The following is an 18,563-nucleotide window of genomic DNA, read 5'->3' as shown; positions in this document are numbered from 1 at the left end:
AATTACATTTAATGTGTCAAACGTGTTATCAAGTAGATCAAAAGTAGCTTGTTTTAGTAAAATGTCCATACTGAGTGCAGATTATCAAGCGGAAACTGTTTCGACATCACAGAGTTGCCGTCTTCCTCTCTTCCTGTGTCTGCCGTTCATAGCCTCAACACTTCCTCAAACCAACCACCCGAGATTTTGACATTTGAGCAAAGAAAAGTTCAACCATGACATTATAATTTCTGATAATTCTATTTCCTGCTTTTTTTCTTACTGCAATGTTTTGTGTGAAAGAACTTTGGAAAGAACTGAACCCAAATAACAGTCATTGATGACGGTTTCAAAACATTGTTTATCCCACAATTTTTTAATACTTTTACTTCTGATACTGATATGTTTTAGCAATTACATGTACTTTTAATACCTAAGTATATTTAAAACCAAATACTTGTATTTTACTGGGTGACTTTTACCTTTACTTGAGTAATTTTCTATTAAGGTATCTTTACTTTTAATCAAGTATAACAATTGGGTACTTTTTCCACCACTACCCATAATGTCAAAGTGGATTACGTCTTTAGACATTTTTACAAAATTAATAAAAAAGAAAAAGCTGAAATGTCTTGAGTCAATAAGTATTCAACCCCTTTGTTATGGCTATCCTAAATAAGTTATGGAGTAAAAATGTGCATAACAAGTCACATAATAAGTGTGTGAAATAATATGTGTGAAATAATATTGTAACACAATTTTTTAATGACTACCTCGGCAGCGTAGCCTAGTGGTTAGAGCGTTGGACTAGTAACCGGAAGGTTGCGAGTTCAAACCCCTGAGCTGACAAGGTACAAATATGTCGTTCTGCCCCTGAACAGGCAGTTAACCCACTGTTCCCAGGCCATCATTGAAAATAAGAATATGTTCTTAACTGACTTGCCTGGTTAAATAAAGGTCAAATTAAAAATAAAATAAAAATATCTGTACCCCACACATACAATTATGTGTAAGGTCCCCCAGTCGAGCAGTGAATTTCAAACACAGATTCAACCACATAGACCAGGGTGGTTTTCCAATGCCTCACAAAGAAAAGCACCTATTGGTAGATGGGTAAAAAAAAAACAGACATTGAATATCCCTTTGAGCATGGTGAAGTTATTCATTAAACTTTGGATGGTGTATCAATAGACTCAGTCACTACAAAGATACAGCCGTCCTTCTTAACCCAGTTGCCAGAGAGGAAGGAAACAGCTTAGGGATTTTACCATGAGGCCATTGGTGACTTTAAAACAATTACAGAGTTTAATGGCTGTGATACAAGAAAACGGAAGATGGATCAGCAACATTGTAATTACTCCACAATACTAACCCTAATAGAGTGAATAGAGAGAAAAGAAGGAATCCTGTACAGAATGAAAACATTCCAAAACATGCATCCTGTTTTCAATTAGGCACTAGAAGAAATGAACTTTATGTCCTGAGTACAAAGCGTTATGTTTGGGGCAAATCCAACAAAACACATCAATGAGTACCACTCTTCATATTTTCAAGCATGGTAGTGGCTGAATCATGTTATGAGTATGCTTGTAATCGGCAAGGACTAGGGAGTTTTTTAAAGATAAAACGAAACGGAATAGAGCTAAGCACAGGCAAAATCCTAAAGGAATCCCTGGTTTAGTCTGCTTTCCAACAGACACTGGGAGACAAATTCACCTTTCAGCAGGATAATAATCTAATACACAAGGCCAAATATACACAAGTTGCGTACCAAGATGACATTGAATGTTCCTGAGTGGCCTAGTTAGACTTTTGACATATATCGGGTTAGAAATCAATGGCAAGGCTGTCTAGCATTGATCAACAACCAACTTGACAGAGCTTGAAGGATTTAAAAAAAGACTAATTTCCAAATATTGTACAATCCATGTCTGCAAAGCTCTTAGAGATTTACCTAGACAGAAGCACAGCTGAAATCACTGTCAAATGTGATTATAACATGTTTTGACTCAGGGGTGTGAAAACTTTTTTATTTTTTATATCTATGTATTTCATTTCCAATAAATTAGCAAAGATATCCCTCCCAAAATGCTGACTTTGTCATTATGGGGTATTTCATGTAGATGGGAGAGATTATTTTCTTTTCTATTCCATTTTGAATTCAGGCTGTAACACAACAAAATATATAGCCTAACCCAGGTGTGAGTTATGCAACAAATGTAGCCCAACCCCAAATGTTAACTAGGTTCCAAAATTATATCACCATCATCACATCATCATCATGTTAACAGAAGTGAAAATGTTTTCAGAGGGAGACCACAACATTTTTATCGAGCAGAATGTGTTTTTTCCCCTTCTGAAACCGATTCCGTGGTAATAGACAGAATGTTGATTGCCTCACATGTCACATCCTGTCTTTTTGAGGAAGTCAAGCATTCAGTCTGGGTTAGTTTAGTGCAGTTAACACTTAGCTACCATCAGAGTTGGTCAGAGTACAGATATGCTTCTTTAAGATTTCATTAGACTGAACTCTAAAACCAACATCAACACAAAATGCTACAGAGGGCAGCCTCAAATGTTTCAGACAAACCAAAGCTCAGTAAACCAAAGGTAGGTGAAAACAAATTACTTCTATGTAGCGCGTCCAAATACATTGAATTGATAACTAACTGTGTGGAATTGATAACTAACTGTTTAGTGCAAACTACCTACAATAGTTAGCACTAAAACAAAAATAGAACTGCTTGGCCATAATGACCATCGTTATGTTTGGAGGAAAAAGGGGGGAGCTTGCAAGCCGAAGAACACCATCCTAACCGTGAAGCACGGGGGTGGCAGCATCATGTTGTGGGGGTGCTTTGCTGCAGGAGGGACTGGTGCACTTCACAAAATAGATGGCAACATGAGGGAGGAAAATTATGTGGATATATTGAAGCAACATCTCAAGACATCAGTCAGGAAGTTAAAGCTTGGCCACAAATGGTCTTCCAAATGGACAATGACCCCAAGCATACTTTCAAAGTTGTGGCAAAATGGCTTAATGACAACAAAGTCAAGGTATTGGAGTGGCCATCACAAAGCCCTGACCTCAATCCTATAGAAAATGTGTGCACAGAACTGAAAAAGTGTGTGCGAGCAAGGAGGCCTACAAACCTGACTGTGGGAAGCTTGTGGAAGGCTACCTGAAATGTTTGACCCAAGTTAAATGATTTAAAGGCAATGCTACCAAATACTAATTGAGTGTATGTAAACGTCTGACCCACTGGTAATGTGATGAAAGAAATAAAACTGAAATAAATGATTCTCTCTACTATTATTCTGACATTTCACATTATTAAAATAAAGTGGTTATCCTAACTGACCTAAAAACAGGGAATTTTAACTAGGATTAAATGTCAGGAATTGTGAAAATTGAGTTTAAATGTATTTGGCTACGGTGTATGTAAACTTCCGACTTCAACTGTATATGGTCAAAGTTGTAAAAAGGGGGAGGGTCCGTAAGATTACTCAAAAGGTTCCCTAGATTGCTGTAGAGTGTGTGGTTCTGATATTTTAATAGGGATTTACTGGGATTATTCCTTTATATAATTATTTTGGTGTTCTGATGTAGAAATACTGGAATTTGGACAGATTAGAAATACTTTTAGGTTCATGAAAATGTTGAAAAATCTATTAACTGTACTTCACAAACTCATCATGATAGAGATAAATTCATAGTGCAAATCAGATTGAGTTCAAGTAGCCTCATGTGTCAGACTTCTAGGCTCAAGACACATTGCTCAAGACAATAGCACAGTATTCCTGTAAATCAAGGGAGGAGGAGAACATAATTCATGACCACAGAAGTGGTCCTTCCTTAGCATAATATGAAACATATAAAAGGAAATCATAAACACATAGTGATTGGGTGAGATGGGGGTGCGACATGCATTGCATAATGTCCCAGATTGGGTCCTGACTCCTGCTGCCACTGTAGTAAACACACATTCAATCTGTCATCTGTAATCTCTCCATGCAGCGCTCCACTAGTTTTGGGCGATTTGAGGGCATCAGACAACCATCACCAGCCAGACTAGAGGAAAATGGAACAACAGTGGCAGAGGAGTCTGGATGTGAGAGTTCTGATCAGACCAAACAAGGCAGCCTGGGGAAGAAGATGAAGGCCATCTCTCTGACCATGCGCAGGAAGATGGGCAAGAAGCACTCCAAAATCTTCTCTGAGGAAGCTGTGAGTCACACTACAGACTGCCTCTTCCTCCTACACATAACCTAGTATTCTGCGTAGTGAGAATTGTCATCAACTACACTAATTAAAATAGTGCAACGGTCAATAAATATTACTAGAAAATATTCATATTCATGAAATCACAAGTGAAATATAGTGAAACACAGCTTAGCCTTTTGTTAATCACCCTGTCATCTCAGATTTTTAAATTATGCTTTACAGCCAAAGCAAGACACGCGTTTGTGTAAGTTTATCGATAGCCTAGCATAGCATTATGTCCAGCTAGCAGCAGGAATCTTGGTCACGAAAATCAGAAAAGCAATCAATTTAACCGTTTACCTCTGATCATCTTCAGATGTTTTCACTGACGAGACTCCCAGTTAGACAACAAATGTTCCTTTTGTTCCATAAAGATTATTTTTATACCCAAAATACCTCCGTTTGTTTGTCACGTTATGTTCAGAAATCCACCGGAAATAGTGGTCACGACAACGCCGAAAAAAATGACAAATTATATCCATAATATCGACAGAAACATGGCAAACGTTTTTTATAATCAATCCTCAAGGTGTTTTTCAAATATCTAATCGATAATATATCAACGGGACAATTGGCTTTTCAGTAGGACCGAGAGGAAAAATGACTACCTCTGTCTTTTACTCAAGAATCACTCTGAGAGCCCTCAGCTGGCCAGTTACGCAATGTAGTCTTTTACGCTCATTCTTCAACAAAATGCTGTAGACACCTTAGGGAATACGTAGAAAAAAAGGAATCTGGTTGATTTCCCTTTCAGTGGCCAATAGGGGTGCATAGGAACACAACGGTTTCAAAACATTAGTCACTTCCTGATTGGATTTTTCTTAAGCTTTCGCCTGCAATATCAGTTCTGTTATACTCACAGACAATATTTTGACAGTTTTGGAAACTTTAGAGTGTTTTCTATCCTAAGCTGTGAATTATATGCATATTCTAGCATCTGGTCCTGAGAAATAGGCAGTTTACTTTGGGAACGTTATTTTCCCCAAAATAAAAATAGTGCCCCCTAGTAAGTCTGGCCAAGCAAGATTCAATTTGTGTTGAAATTAGGTCTCAGTGACAAAATAGTATCCATCAACCTGGTCAGTATTTGCAAGTGTCTATGTTGAATTGTTAACTCAATGGCACTTCCTTATATAAATGGCACAGTTATGTACAGTCGATAGTAAGGAATCAACATCAGTTTGGCTAACTCACATAGTGGCTTGTCCATTTGTATTTCCACATGTAGGGTGAAGACACTGACAGAGACCTAGAAGAGGAAACAGAGTGCAGTCCTCTCGAGAAAGGCTCTGAAAAGACCAACAACTCTCTGGAGAGCCTGTACAGCGGACAGAGTTCCTCCAGTAAGTCCTCTCCACAGGGATGTCAACACAAAGTCATGTCCCCCCTCATACAAGTCTGTAAATGAAGATACACGTTTCTAAATGAAGAATAAGCAAATGTGATGTGTTTTCATGCGTTTTATTTTACCATTGTATTACCATATCATTACTATTATATTACAATATTATCATAGGCTTGTAACCTTCCCTCCAACACAAGGATACACAAGCATAGGGGTGGCAGGTAGCCTAGTGGTTAGAGCGTTGGGCAAGTAACTGAAAGGTTGCTGGATCAAATCCCCAAGCTGTCAAGGTAAAAATCTGTCGTTCTGCCCCTGAACAAGGCAGTTAACTCACTGTTCCCCGGTAGGCCGTCATTGTACATAAGAATTTGGTGTTAACTGACTTGCCTAGTTAAATAAAAAAATGTACATGCACGCTCATAGTCCAGGGGTAAATCTGTGCAGTGTAATCATACTGTCTTGTCTGTCTTGTCTCCTGTAGGCTCAGGTAGTGTGGCCTGCCTCTCAAATGGCTCCAGTACCAGAGACAGTCTGAGACTAGAAGAGGACGGCTCCTACAACGGACACTTCTGTGGTAGAGCACGGGTCCACACAGATTTTGTTCCCAGCCCATATGACACTGACTCCCTCAAACTCAAGGTAGACAGAAGATAATGCCTTTAGATTTGGGTAATGTGACATGTCATGAACGATGTTGTTAAAAGCTGTTTCATGATTCATGAAATCTCTTGATGTCTCTTGCCAGGTTGGAGACATTATCAGCATCATCAGTAAACCTCCTATGGGCATATGGACAGGGATGCTGAACTACAAAGTGGGCAACTTCAAGTTCATCTACGTTGACATGCTCATGGAGAAAGAGAGAGAGGAGGAGGTGCCAAAAATCAGACCTCAGAGGATGAGCAAGAGACCACGACCAAAGACACTACTGGAACTACTGGAGCGTCTTCATCTAGAGGTGAGGGCTTAGAGGTCATGGCTAGAAGGGATCTAGCTTTTGTCAAATTAACTTCAGATTTGACTTTTCATAGAATGTTTGGAAAATGAACCTAGCCGGTTAGGAGAATTAGGTTAAGGTTAGGAAAAGGGTTAGGGTTAGCTAAACTTTTAAGAATCTTGTCTTTGAACGTTAATTTGACAAAAGCTAGATCTAGCCATGATGGCCTGTTAAAATGACTGCCAAATACAGCCACATTTTTTCTTTCCTCTTTCCAGTAACCAATGAAACCTACACTGAGAAAACAATGTCAAGTGTCCCTCAACACTACCAGATACACAGTATTGAGAATGGTGTTGCCAATTACCCCCCCCCCCCCCCCCAAAAAAATAATAATAATAATATGCATAAACATAACCTAAAGCACTCAAAGGTGAACAAATTAGTATAAGATTATGAAAGGTAGATGAGATTACATTGACAATGGAACTATGTCTTGTTTATTTCAGGAGTATGCATCTGCACTGCTTCTGAATGGCTACCAGACAGTAGAGGACCTGAGGCACCTGCAGGAGAAACACCTTATAGAGCTGAACGTGATGAATCCAGAACACAGAGGCAGGCTGCTGGCTGCTGCAGACTGCAGATATACAGAGAGTGAGTAGCAAAACCAATTTCTACTGTAGCCTAACCCTACTGGATTTCTACTGTAGCCTAACCCTACTGGATTTCTACTGTAGCCTAACCCTACTGGATTTCTACTGTAGCCTAACCCTACTGGATTTCTACTGTAGCCTAACCCTACTGGATTTCTACTGTAGCCTAACCCTACTGGATTTCTACTGTAGCCTAACCCTACTGGATTTCTACTGTAGCCTAACCCTACTGGATTTCTACTGTAGCCTAACCCTACTGGATTTCTACTGTAGCCTAACACTACTGGATTTCTACTGTAGCCTAACCCTACTGGATTTCTACTGTAGCCTAACACTACTGGATTTCTACTGTAGCCTAACCCTACTGGATTTCTACTGTAGCCTAACACTACTGGATTTCTACTGTAGCCTAACCCTACTGGATTTCTACTGTAGCCTAACCCTACTGGATTTCAACTGGGGCAAAGGAAATGGCCAATTGTACCACAGACATTTTGTGCAAAGCAGCACTACGCTCAGAAAGGAACATCCTGATCTTTGTGTGTTATGATGAGCAGATGCTCATAACAGCTATCATTTAAGACGTGCCCATCCGGCAGAGTTGACACCTGTCAGAGAGAGCACAATGTCTTCCTCTATTCTAATCCTCTATAAAACCACTGTAAGGCTCTGAAACACAAATGAAACAAAAAGATAGGTCTCCAATCCAGATGAAGAAATGAACAATACTAGCCAGTTTCTGTCAGCTGCTCACAAAACAGGATGCGTTCAATTAGCATACGGCTGATTAATGTTTGTGTCCTCACATAATACCATTTAAATTAAGGTCATAAATGTGTGTTTGGGCACATTTTGGACAGAACAGATGGCACTGCCGCCCTGGCTAAGTCAGATATCGTGACGGTGGGCTAGTTCCTGACCAAACAATGGCACTGCCACCCTGGCAGAACCAGATATCGTGACTGGCTGTTGGATTACCATGGCAGAGGTTATCAGCCAGGAAGGAATGTAGTCATTAAATCAAGCTTAATTCCATTTAGGTGGTGTGAGAATTGCAACCCTAATTCATTTTAATTGACTTGGATCGGGGCAGCCAACCTTGCAACCCGCAGGATCTGAGGATCCAACCAACCAGACTGTTTTGTTCTTGGGTTCACAGGCGATGATGTGAGGGAGAGTGAGGAGCCCTCTTCATCACACAGCCTGAAGGAGGAGAAGAGTGACTGTCCCAGAGACTCAGGCTGTTTTATTCCATCAGAGTGCTCTGAAAACAGCAAAGAAGACACAGAGAGCCAACCAGTCACACGCTGATAGGCTGCACTATCCTAATTAACATACCAGTATAAAAAGTTGATTAACTATTATGTTTTGACTTGTAAATTACGATGGCTCACCAAGTTTGTCTCGTCTGTATTTGGTTTAACAAGGTGCGATTTCATTAATTAAATGTTAAATGTAGGCAATTTTTCTTAAAACCGATGAATTTGTTCCTCCTTATAAGCATCCATTTATGAACCTTTTTCTTTAACCTATTAATTCACATAAAGCACAGGGATCAAACTCATTCCACGGAGAGCTGCAGGTTCTCGCTCCTCCCTGGCACTTGACTGATGAATTAAGGTTACTAATTAGTAAGGAACTCACCTCACCTGGTTGTCTAGGGCTTAATAGAAAGGGAAAAAACAAAACATTGCAGTCACTAGGCCCTCCATGGAATGAGTTTGACACACCTGACAAAATATTTATGACAAATGATATCTTGTTTTTTTGTGTATTGTGCTGGAAACTATGATGTGTGTTTGGTTTTACTATCATTGTGGGGACCAGAGGAGGCTATTTTAGGTTTAGGGGATTAGGGTTAGAAGCTTGGGGTTAAGGTTTAAGGTTAGGGGTTAGGAAAAATATGATTTTTAATGGGAATGAATTGTTTGGTCCCAACACGGATAGTAAAACAAACGTGTGTGTGTGTGTGTGAGTGAGTGGGCAGGAGTTTGTACATACATTTTTTAACATTCCTGGTTTAACAAAATGTACAGACTTGTAGAACTCAATATACTGGAATTGCAATATGTCACACATTAATAAAGTATTTATGCATCAATAGTCATCTGTCATTAGTCTAACTAATCCGTTAATTTGTACTGAATGTATAATTTAAAATATAATTTCAAGCAAAATGTGAAGAGAGCAAGGCGTTGTACAATATTGCTAAATGTTGCAAGCATCAACATTTTGCGACACTGAACACATATTTCAATACGTCATATATGACTAGTGTTCATGGGAAAGTTTGTTACTTTGCTTTCTCATCCGGTGTATATATAAGCGATAACGAATGGATTGGATGGACTACGTTACCCAGAAAATGCTTAACACATTTTAATGGTGACGTGTGGTTCTGTGGATTGTCCACATGACTCTGAATGGAGAATCCGTCGAGAAGTTTCTACTAGTTACCACAGTCACAAAATCATATATCGTAAAAATGTATGATAACATAAAATGTATTTTTGGTCTTAATTGAAGGATATGGTTAGTCATAAGGTTAGCGGTGTGGCTAAGGGTTAGGTTTAAAATAACATTTTAAGAAGATACATGTTACAAATAGGCGGGGTTTATGACTTAGTGGCTGTGGTAAACTAGTAACGACCGTCAAGCGGTGACAACATATTAGCCTAGATTACGTTTTACTACGTCTCAGTTCGGGGGGGATCAGTACTTGACAATGGCTGGGGAAATGTCTATGATCGGTAAGTAAGTTTTAACCGTAACGTGTGCTTGTTGTTGTTGTGTAACCAGCTGTTTAGCTAGCTAGCAAGTGGGCTGACAAGCATGTTAGTTGCTACCTAAATCATTATTAGTAGTCAATTAGCTGAAAATGTGTCAAGCTGTCAACGCTGAGTGAATATGTAAATAAGTAGGCTAATTACGAGCTAGCTACGTAAACAACGTCCATACCTAAAACCACGTATTTTTTATATATCTTCCATGTCGCAGGATCGGTCATTCTGGCTCTTTTTCTAGCTGGCTATCTGGGCCAACATTATCTGCCTCCACCGAAACCAAAAGTAATCGGCCTAGATCTGGGGACCACTTTCTGCTCAGTGGGAGTATTCCACCCGGGTACCGGGGATGTGGAGGTGATAGGGGATGAGGAGGGGCGGAAGAGCATCCCTAGTGCGGTGTCGTTCACACCTACCGAAGTTTTCGCCGGTTACGAGGGTCAGGATCTGGCCGAAAACAATCCTCAAAACACCATCTATGATGCCAAGCGGTTTATTGGAAAGATATTCGAACAAGATCTCCTTGAGCAGGAAAGTGCTCGCTATCCATTCAAGGTACAGTACATACCGCCGAAGTCGGAAGTTTACATACACCTTAGCCAAATGCATTTAATCTCAGTTTTTCACAATTCCTGATATTTAAGCCTAGTAAAAATTCCCTGTTTTAGGTCAGTTAGGATCACCACTTAATTTGAAGAATGTGAAATGTCAGAATAATATGAGAGAATCATTTATTTCAGCTTTTATTTCTTTCATCACATTACCAGTGGGTCAGACGTTTACATACACTCAATTAGTATTTGGTAGCATTGCCTTTAAATCATTTAACTTGGGTCAAACGTTTCAGGTAGCCTTCCACAAGCTTCCCACAGTCAGGTTTGTAGGCCTCCTTGCTCGCACACACTTTTTCAGTTCTGTCCACACATTTTCTATAGTATTGAGATCAGGGCTTTGTGATGGCCACTCCAATACCTTGACTTTGTTGTCCTTAAGCCATTTTGCCACAACTTTGAAAGTATGTTTGGGGTCATTGTCCATTTGGAAGACCCATTTGCGACCAAGCTTTAACTTCCTGACTGATGTCTTGAGATGTTGCTTCAATATATCCACATAATTTTCCTCCCTCATGTTGCCATCTATTTTGTGAAGTGCACCAGTCCCTCCTGCAGCAAAGCACCCCCACAGCATGATGCTGCCACCCCCGCGCTTCACGGTTGGGATGGTGTTCTTCGGCTTGCAAGCCTCCCCCTTTTTCCTCCAAACATAACGATGGTTTTGGAGCAGTGGCTTCTTCTTTGCTGAGCGGCTTTTCAGGTTATGTCGATATAGGACTCGTTTTTACTGTGGATATAGATACTTTTGTACCTGTTTCCTCCAGCATCTTCACAAGGTACTTTGCTGTTCTAGGATTGATTTGCACTTTTCTCACCAAAGTACGTTCATCTCTAGGAGACAGAATGCGTCTCCTTCCTGAGCGGTATGAAGGCTGCGTGGTCCCACGGTGTTTATACTTGCGTACTATTGTTTGTACAGATGAATGTGGTACCTTCAGGCGTTTGAAATTGCTCCCAAGGATGAACCAGACTTGTGGAGGTCTACAATTCTTTTTCTGAGGTCTTGGCTGATTTCTTTTGATTTTCCCATGATGTCAAGCCAAGAGGCACTAAGTTTGAAGGTAGGCCATGAAATACATCCACAGGTACAACTCCAATTGACTCAAATGATGAAAATTAGCCTATCAGAAGCTTCTAAAGCCATGACATAATTTTCGGGAATTTTCCAAGCTGTTTAAAGGCACAGTCAACTTAGTGTATGTAAACAATTGCTGGAATAATTACTTGTGTAATGCACAAAGTAGATGTCCTAACCGACTTGCCAAAACTATAGTTTGTTAACAAGACATTTGTGGAGTGGTTGAAAAACGAGTTTTAATGACTCCAACCTAAGTGTATGTAAACTTCTGACTTCAACTGTACAGTACATACTCCTTTAGTTACTTTGACAGTCAATACACCACAGTGAAAATGATTGAATACAGCATTAGCATTTGGCTGCATAAGCTGTGTGATTGCAGGTGTATAAATATGCTATATCAATGACAGCTGTCTTTCATTTGTAATAACATACCTGTCTTTCAGGTGATAAATAACAATGGCAGTGCAGAGTTCTTGGTCACCACCAACCAGACGTTCACAGTTACTCCCGAGTTCATTAGTTCTCGGCTGCTGCTGAAGATGAGGAAGATGGCAGAGCATCACCTGGGTGTCCCCATCAAGAGGGCTGTGATCTCTGTCCCTGCTGAGTTTGATGATAGACAGAGGAACTACACCATCAGGGCTGCCAACCTGGCCGGTCAGTCTCTGTCTGGCAACTGTATCAACAGTCATACAATATCTGATTTGATGTGTTAACACTGCTACAGGAATGACTTACACTGTTTAGGTTGTTATTGTATTCTCATTAAGAAACAGTTAATCATACAGGGATTGACGTTAAGGGTTGCCCTATTGCTTGGGGCAAGTAAACTGAGCAGTCATCCAAGTTGAGCCTGCTCTGAGGTGTTGTTGTTGTTTAAGTGAAAACAACCAAACTGCAAATAATTCACAACTTAAAACAGATCTTTCTGGTTCCTCCACATTGTGTATGTGAACGACAGATAGTTTTAGGTTCTATATTTGTATTTTTTTTACTGATTGCAAATCATTTGATTACTGATCTTTGATTCCTCTCCTATGTGTAGGTGAAAGGCAGGCGATATATAACACTTCTGCATGTAAAAAGCTAATTAAACAATTCTGGTGGGCATGTACCTTAGTCTTTAATGTCAATCCCCGATGTAATTAGGTGTTTGCTCTATGCCCATAACTGTGTTACTTATTCTATAGACAGAGGGAGTGTGAGTAGAATATTGGACACCCAATTCAATGATGTGACCAAATCAACACTACCCTCTGTAAGACCTGTAGCTAACATATGATTGTTCTGTTTACACCACACAGGACTGGACATCTTGCGTGTGATCAACGAGCCCACGGCTGCAGCGATGGCGTATGGGTTACACAAGGTGGACGTGTTCAACGTACTGGTGGTAGACCTGGGAGGAGGAACACTGGACGTCTCTCTGCTCAATAAACAAGGGGGCATGTTCCTCACCAGAGCCATGGCAGGTAGGACACTTATCAACTCCTTATCATGTTGTAGTTACGCATGGTTTAGTTGGTGTCACTTTCATTTCTCTTCTGGTAGGTAGGGTGGCAGACCACGAGTAATCACAACACGAAGCCGACTAGGTGAAAAGTCTGTCTATGTGCCCTTGAGCAAGGCACTTAACCATAATTGCTCCTGTAAGTCACTCTGGATAAGAGTGGGCAGTACAAGTGGAACATTTGCCATATTGTATACTGAACAAAAATATAAACAACAATTTCAACGATTACAGTTCATATCAGGAAATCAGTCAATTGTAATCAATTCTTTAGGCCCTACTCTATGGATTTCACATGACTGGCAAGGGGCGCAGCCAATCAGAATGAGATTTTCCCCACAAAATAATATTATTACAGACAGAAATACTCCTGTTTCATCAGCTGTCTGGGTGGCTGGTCTCAGACGATCCCGCAGGTAAAGAAGCTGGCTGTTGTGGTTACACGTGGTCTGCAGTTGTGAGGCCGGTTGGACGTATTGGCAAACTCTCTAAAATGACGTTGGAGGCAGCTTATGGTAGAGAAATTAACATTAAATTATCTGGCAGCAGCTCTGGTGGACATTCCTGCAGTCAGCAAGCCAATTACACGCTCACTTAAAACATGAGATCTGTGGAATTGTGTTGTGTGCCAAAATTGCACATTTTAGAGTGGCCTTTTTTGTCTGTCCCCAGCACAAGATGCCCCTGTGTAATGGTCATGCTCTTTAATCACCTTCTTGATATTCCACACCTGTAAGGTGGATGTATTATCTTGGCAAAGGAGAAATGCTCACTATCAGGGATGTAAACAAAATTGGAATGAAATAAGCTTTTTGTGCATATGTAACATTTCTGGGATCTTTTATTTCAGCTCATGAAACAAGGGACCAACAACACTATATTATAGTTGGAGGACCATTTCATATTGGCACAACTAAGTCAAACCATACATGATAATGAATTTAAATGGAATTTATCCCAATACTACTAACATATTAATAGTATTATTGGACTCAGAATGACCCTTGTTTCCTAGGTAACAACAAGCTGGGGGGGCAGGACTTCAGCCAGAGGCTGCTCCAGTACACCATGGAGAGGGTTCGCCAGCAGTACGGCGTTCCCCCCACCCACAAAGAGGACATCCACCGCCTCCGCCAGGCCGTGGAGATTGCCAAACTCAACCTCACCCTGCAGCTCAGTGCCCACCTCAGGGTACCCCTGCACCTGGAGCCTCAAGGGGACCCCAAGAAACCACCACAGGGGCCCGCCAAGGACCCAATCCCAGTCATCTTCCAAGCAGTCATCACCCGTGAGCTGTTTGAAGAGTTGAATGACGACCTCTTTCAGAAGGTTCTGGCACCTGTAGAGACAGTGCTGGCTGAGGGCCGCCTGGGGAAAGAGGAGGTGGATGAGATAGTTCTGGTGGGAGGCTCCACCCGCATCCCTAGGATCAGGAAGCTGATCAGTGAATACTTTGGGAAGGAGCCCAACACCTCAGTGGACCCAGACTTGGCAGTGGTGACCGGGGTGGCCATCCAGGCTGGCATCCTGGGTGGCTCCTGGCCCCTACAGGTCAGCGCTATAGAGATCCCCAACAGACACCTCCGCAAGACCAACTTCAATTGATCTAGTCTAGAGAGGTGGTTAATGACAAAGATGCCACCAGACAGAGACTTGCCATATTAAAGGATGGTCTGCATTTTAACTGTTAATTGTCCTTCTCCATCTTCACCACGTGTGCAATAGTCCTATGAGGTTAAAATATGATCTTCAGCTCTAATAATAGATACTGGAATATATTTTCACAGAGAAACTCAAATTACACCATCACTTGTTTACAGTTGGCCCAATTTATTGGGCCAACTGTGGTAGATTGAAATGGTATTCAATTCAGGGAACAACCTTTATTTCTACAGAACTGTGACCAGCCAATACACCTTCAGCTATTTATTATGTCTGTGCATGTGTGCGAGCGTGTTTGTACTGCGTGGGGGTGGGGATACAGCACATTAAGAGTATTTGTTTTTCAGCAGATGACAACACGCTTGTGCCTTTTCAGAGAGCTGCTGTGTGGAGCTGTACTGTGCTTTTAAGCCACCTGATATGAACTACCACCAGTCATATTGACTAGGGCAGTATTCTGGAGTTTTGGACCAAATATGTTTGCACATATTGTTAGGCTACTGCTTGAATGTAAAGCTACTATGTTCAGCTTAGCGAGATGTCGGTATTGTATTGGATAACTGATGAATTGTCAAAATAAGGGGCATACCAACTTAGGCTAAATATTGCACTTTGAAAATGATAGAACTTGTTAGCCAGCATCATTCTGGTGCAATTGAATTACAGTGCCGTGCGAAAGTATTTGGCCCCCTTGAACTTTGCGACCTTTAGCCACATTTCAGGCTTCAAACATAAAGATATAAAACTATTTTTTTTGTGAAGAATCAACAACAAGTGGGACACAATCATGAAGTGGAACGACATTTATTGGATATTTCAAACTTAAAAAAAAAAAAAAAAACTGAAAAATTGGGCGTGCAAAATTATTCAGCCCCTTTACTTTCAGTGCAGCAAACTCTCTCCAGAAGTTCCGTGAGGATCTCTGAATGATCCAATGTTGACCTAAATGACTAATGATGATAAATACAATCCACCTGTGTGTAATCAAGTCTCCATATAAATGCACCTGCACTGTGATAGTCTCAGAGGCCCGTTAAAAGCGCAGAGAGCATCATGAAGAACAAGGAACACACCAGGCAGGTCCGAGATACTGTTGTGAAGAAGTTTAAAGCCGTATTTGGATACAAAAATATTTCCCAAGCTTTAAACATCCCAAGGAGCACTGTGCAAGCGATAATATTGAAATGGAAGGAGTATCAGACCACTGCAAATCTACCAAGACCTGGCCGTCCCTCTAACCTTTCAGCTCATACAAGGAGAAGACTGATCAGAGATGCAGCCAAGAGGCCCATGATCACTCTGGATGAACTGCAGAGATCTACAGCTGAGGTGGGACACTCTGTCCATAGGACAACAATCAGTCGTATATTGCACAAATCTGGCCTTTATGGAAGAGTGGGAAGAAGAAAGCCATTTCTTAAAGATATCCATAAAAAGTGTCGTTTAAAGTTTGCCACAAGCCACCTGGGAGACACACCAAACATGTGGAAGAAGGTGCTCTGGTCAGATGAAACCAAAATTGAACTTTTTGGCAACAATGCAAAACATTATGTTTGGTGTAAAAGCAACACACCATCCCCACTGTCAAACATGGTGGTGGCAGCATCATGGTTTGGGCCTGCTTTTCTTCAGCAGGAACAGGGAAGATGGTTAAAATTGATGGGAAGATGGATGGAGCCAAATACAGGACCATTCTGGAAGAAAACCTGAGACTGGGACGGAGATTTGTCTTCCAACAAGACAATGATCCAAAACATAAAGCAAAATCTACAATGGAATGGTTCAAAAATAAACATATCCAGGTGTTAGAATGGCCAAGTCAAAGTCCAGACCTGAATCCAATCGAGAATCTGTGGAAAGAACTGAAAACTGCTGTTCACATATGCTCTCCATCCATCTCTCACTGAGCTCGAGCTGTTTTGCAAGGAGGAATGGGAAAAAATGTGTCTCTCGATGTGCAAAACTGATAGACATACCCCAAGCGACTTACAGCTGTAATCGCAGCAAAAGGTGGCGCTACAAAGTATTAACTTAAGGGGGCTGAATAATTTTGCACGCCCAATTTTTCAGTTTTTTAATTTGTTAAAAAAGTTTGAAATATCCAATAAATGTCATTCCACTTCATGATTGTGTCCCACTTGTTGATTCTTCACAAAAAAAATAGTTTTATATCTTTATGTTTGAAGCCTGAAATGTGGCAAAAGGTTGCAAAGTTCAAGGGGGCCGAATACTTTCGCAAGGCACTGTATAAGAATCACAGAGTACACGGTCTGACATTTGGTACTTCAGCAGACACTCTGGATAAGAGTGATTTACAGGAGCAATTAGGATTAAGCACCTTACTCAAGGACATGTCGACAATTTTCACCTTGTCGGCTCGGGGATTCAAACCAGCGCCCTTTGGTTACTGGCCCAACGCTCTTAACCACTAAGCTACCTGTATATAGAAGTACTTATTGTAAGTGCCATAAAAAGACCCAAGGCTTTTGGTGGTGCGTGTTACCGTGTGCCTCAAGACCGTTGGTTGTAGAGTAATGGCTGGTTAGAGCCCCTGGCATTGGAGAGCAAACATGTTGGTTGATAATTTACTACTATTAGTCCATTCTAATTATCTCATGTAGGGAATGTACATTCCAAAATACCAGTCTACTTAGGGCTGATGCAGCGGACAACTAAATACTGTATGCATTCCTTGTTGAACATGCCTCAGATAATGTACTGATTGCAGTTCTCTGTAGATATATGCTATAGGAATTTCTGAGTACGTAATTTAAGATTTTTGTACTGCACGTTTAGCTTATTCTTCAAAGCACCCCTGTCATATGGCCCCATTAGATATCTGCTTGTGCTACATGCTGCTTTTCAACAAAATTTCCCTAAATACCATTATTGAATTTGTTGTGAAATCCAGTCACAGACATTGAAATAAGGGAAAATATCAACATTCAGATGCATCCCGTGGTCCTCATTCCATGACACTGACTTTCTAATACAGGTGGAAGGTAAAAAGGACATGTGATCATGTTCCCAGAACATTGAGTGCTAAAATCTTGTCAAATCCAGTTACCATCATCACTAGCTTCTTCAGCAATGTCACCATTTTTCTTTTTTTAACTAGGCAGGTCAGTTGAGAACAAATTCTTATTTACAATGACAGCCTATCAGGGAACAGTGGGTTAACTGCCTTGTTCAGCGGCAGAACGACAGATTTTTACCTTGTCAGCTCGGGGATTTGATCTTGCAACCTTCTGGTTACTGGCCCAACACTCAAAGCACTAGGTTGGTTACCTGCCGCCTCACTCCATAATTGAAGGGAAATAATGTCAGTATAAGAGAGATCCACAATGGTGTTAGTTACTGGCATGGGCCAGTAATATAACATACAGTGCCTTCAGAAAATATTCATACCCCTCATCTTATTCCACATTGTGTTACAGCCTGGAGCTTTGTACACCTGGATTGAGTCCATATGACTTGAGCACTTTTTACTCCTGAATGTATTTAGGGTTGAAGACATTTCAGCTTTTCATTTTGAATTACATTTGTAAAAAACATTCTACTGACATGGGTATTTTGTGTGTAGGCCAGTGACCATCTAAATTGAATCCATTTTTAATTCAGGCTGAAACACAAAATGTGGAAAAAGGCAAGGGGTGTGAATACGTTCTGAAGACACTGTACATCAAGGATTCAGTAGGAATATGGTTGACATGAGCTACACAGTCAACAGTA

At 40.8% G+C, this 18,563-nt stretch overlaps 2 protein-coding genes across 3 annotated transcripts in view; both read left to right on the top strand.

Moving 5' to 3' along the window:
- The window catches only part of LOC118396880 (uncharacterized), a 28,165-nt gene extending 18,877 nt beyond the window's left edge, over nt 1-9,288 (top strand). Inside the window, exons 10-15 of the mRNA XM_052467877.1 lie at nt 3,998-4,207; nt 5,472-5,586; nt 6,070-6,227; nt 6,334-6,546; nt 7,035-7,182; nt 8,341-9,288. Coding sequence (XP_052323837.1) covers nt 3,998-4,207; nt 5,472-5,586; nt 6,070-6,227; nt 6,334-6,546; nt 7,035-7,182; nt 8,341-8,492 — 996 coding nt within the window. The 3' untranslated portion in view covers nt 8,493-9,288. The remainder of the gene's footprint in view (nt 1-3,997; nt 4,208-5,471; nt 5,587-6,069; nt 6,228-6,333; nt 6,547-7,034; nt 7,183-8,340) is intronic.
- A 487-nt stretch (nt 9,289-9,775) lies between these two features.
- LOC118397546 (heat shock 70 kDa protein 13-like) lies at nt 9,776-17,779 on the top strand. Of its 2 annotated transcripts, none has more exons than XM_035792429.2 (5): nt 9,776-9,931; nt 10,179-10,519; nt 12,103-12,316; nt 12,964-13,131; nt 14,185-17,779. In XM_035792429.2, exons 1-5 carry the CDS (start codon nt 9,907-9,909, stop codon nt 14,772-14,774), a joined length of 1,338 nt encoding a protein of 445 aa, XP_035648322.1. In that variant the 5' UTR covers nt 9,776-9,906; the 3' UTR covers nt 14,775-17,779. The 2 variants fall into 2 exon arrangements, with proteins under 2 accessions (XP_035648322.1, XP_035648323.1); XM_035792430.2 differs by having other exon boundaries at nt 9,811-9,931; nt 10,206-10,519.
- Nucleotides 17,780-18,563: the final 784 nt, after the last annotated feature.

Source organism: Oncorhynchus keta, chromosome 18, assembly GCF_023373465.1.
Source record: "Oncorhynchus keta strain PuntledgeMale-10-30-2019 chromosome 18, Oket_V2, whole genome shotgun sequence".
NCBI classification, from domain to species: Eukaryota; Metazoa; Chordata; class Actinopteri; order Salmoniformes; family Salmonidae; genus Oncorhynchus; species Oncorhynchus keta.
Note: the sequence above shows the minus strand (reverse complement) of the source record. Positions and strands in the feature narration are given on the sequence as shown.

What these genes read in the sequence shown, in the direction of transcription:
- LOC118397546 (XM_035792429.2), top strand. Translation starts at nt 9,907, where the DNA reads ATGGCTGGGGAAATGTCTATGATCG. An exon ending in CAGGGCTGCCAACCTGGCCG is followed by an intron (nt 12,317 to 12,963) that starts GTCAGTCTCTGT and finishes TACACCACACAG; the next exon opens with GACTGGACATCTTGCGTGTG. An exon ending in CCTCACCAGAGCCATGGCAG is followed by an intron (nt 13,132 to 14,184) that starts GTAGGACACTTA and finishes CTTGTTTCCTAG; the next exon opens with GTAACAACAAGCTGGGGGGG.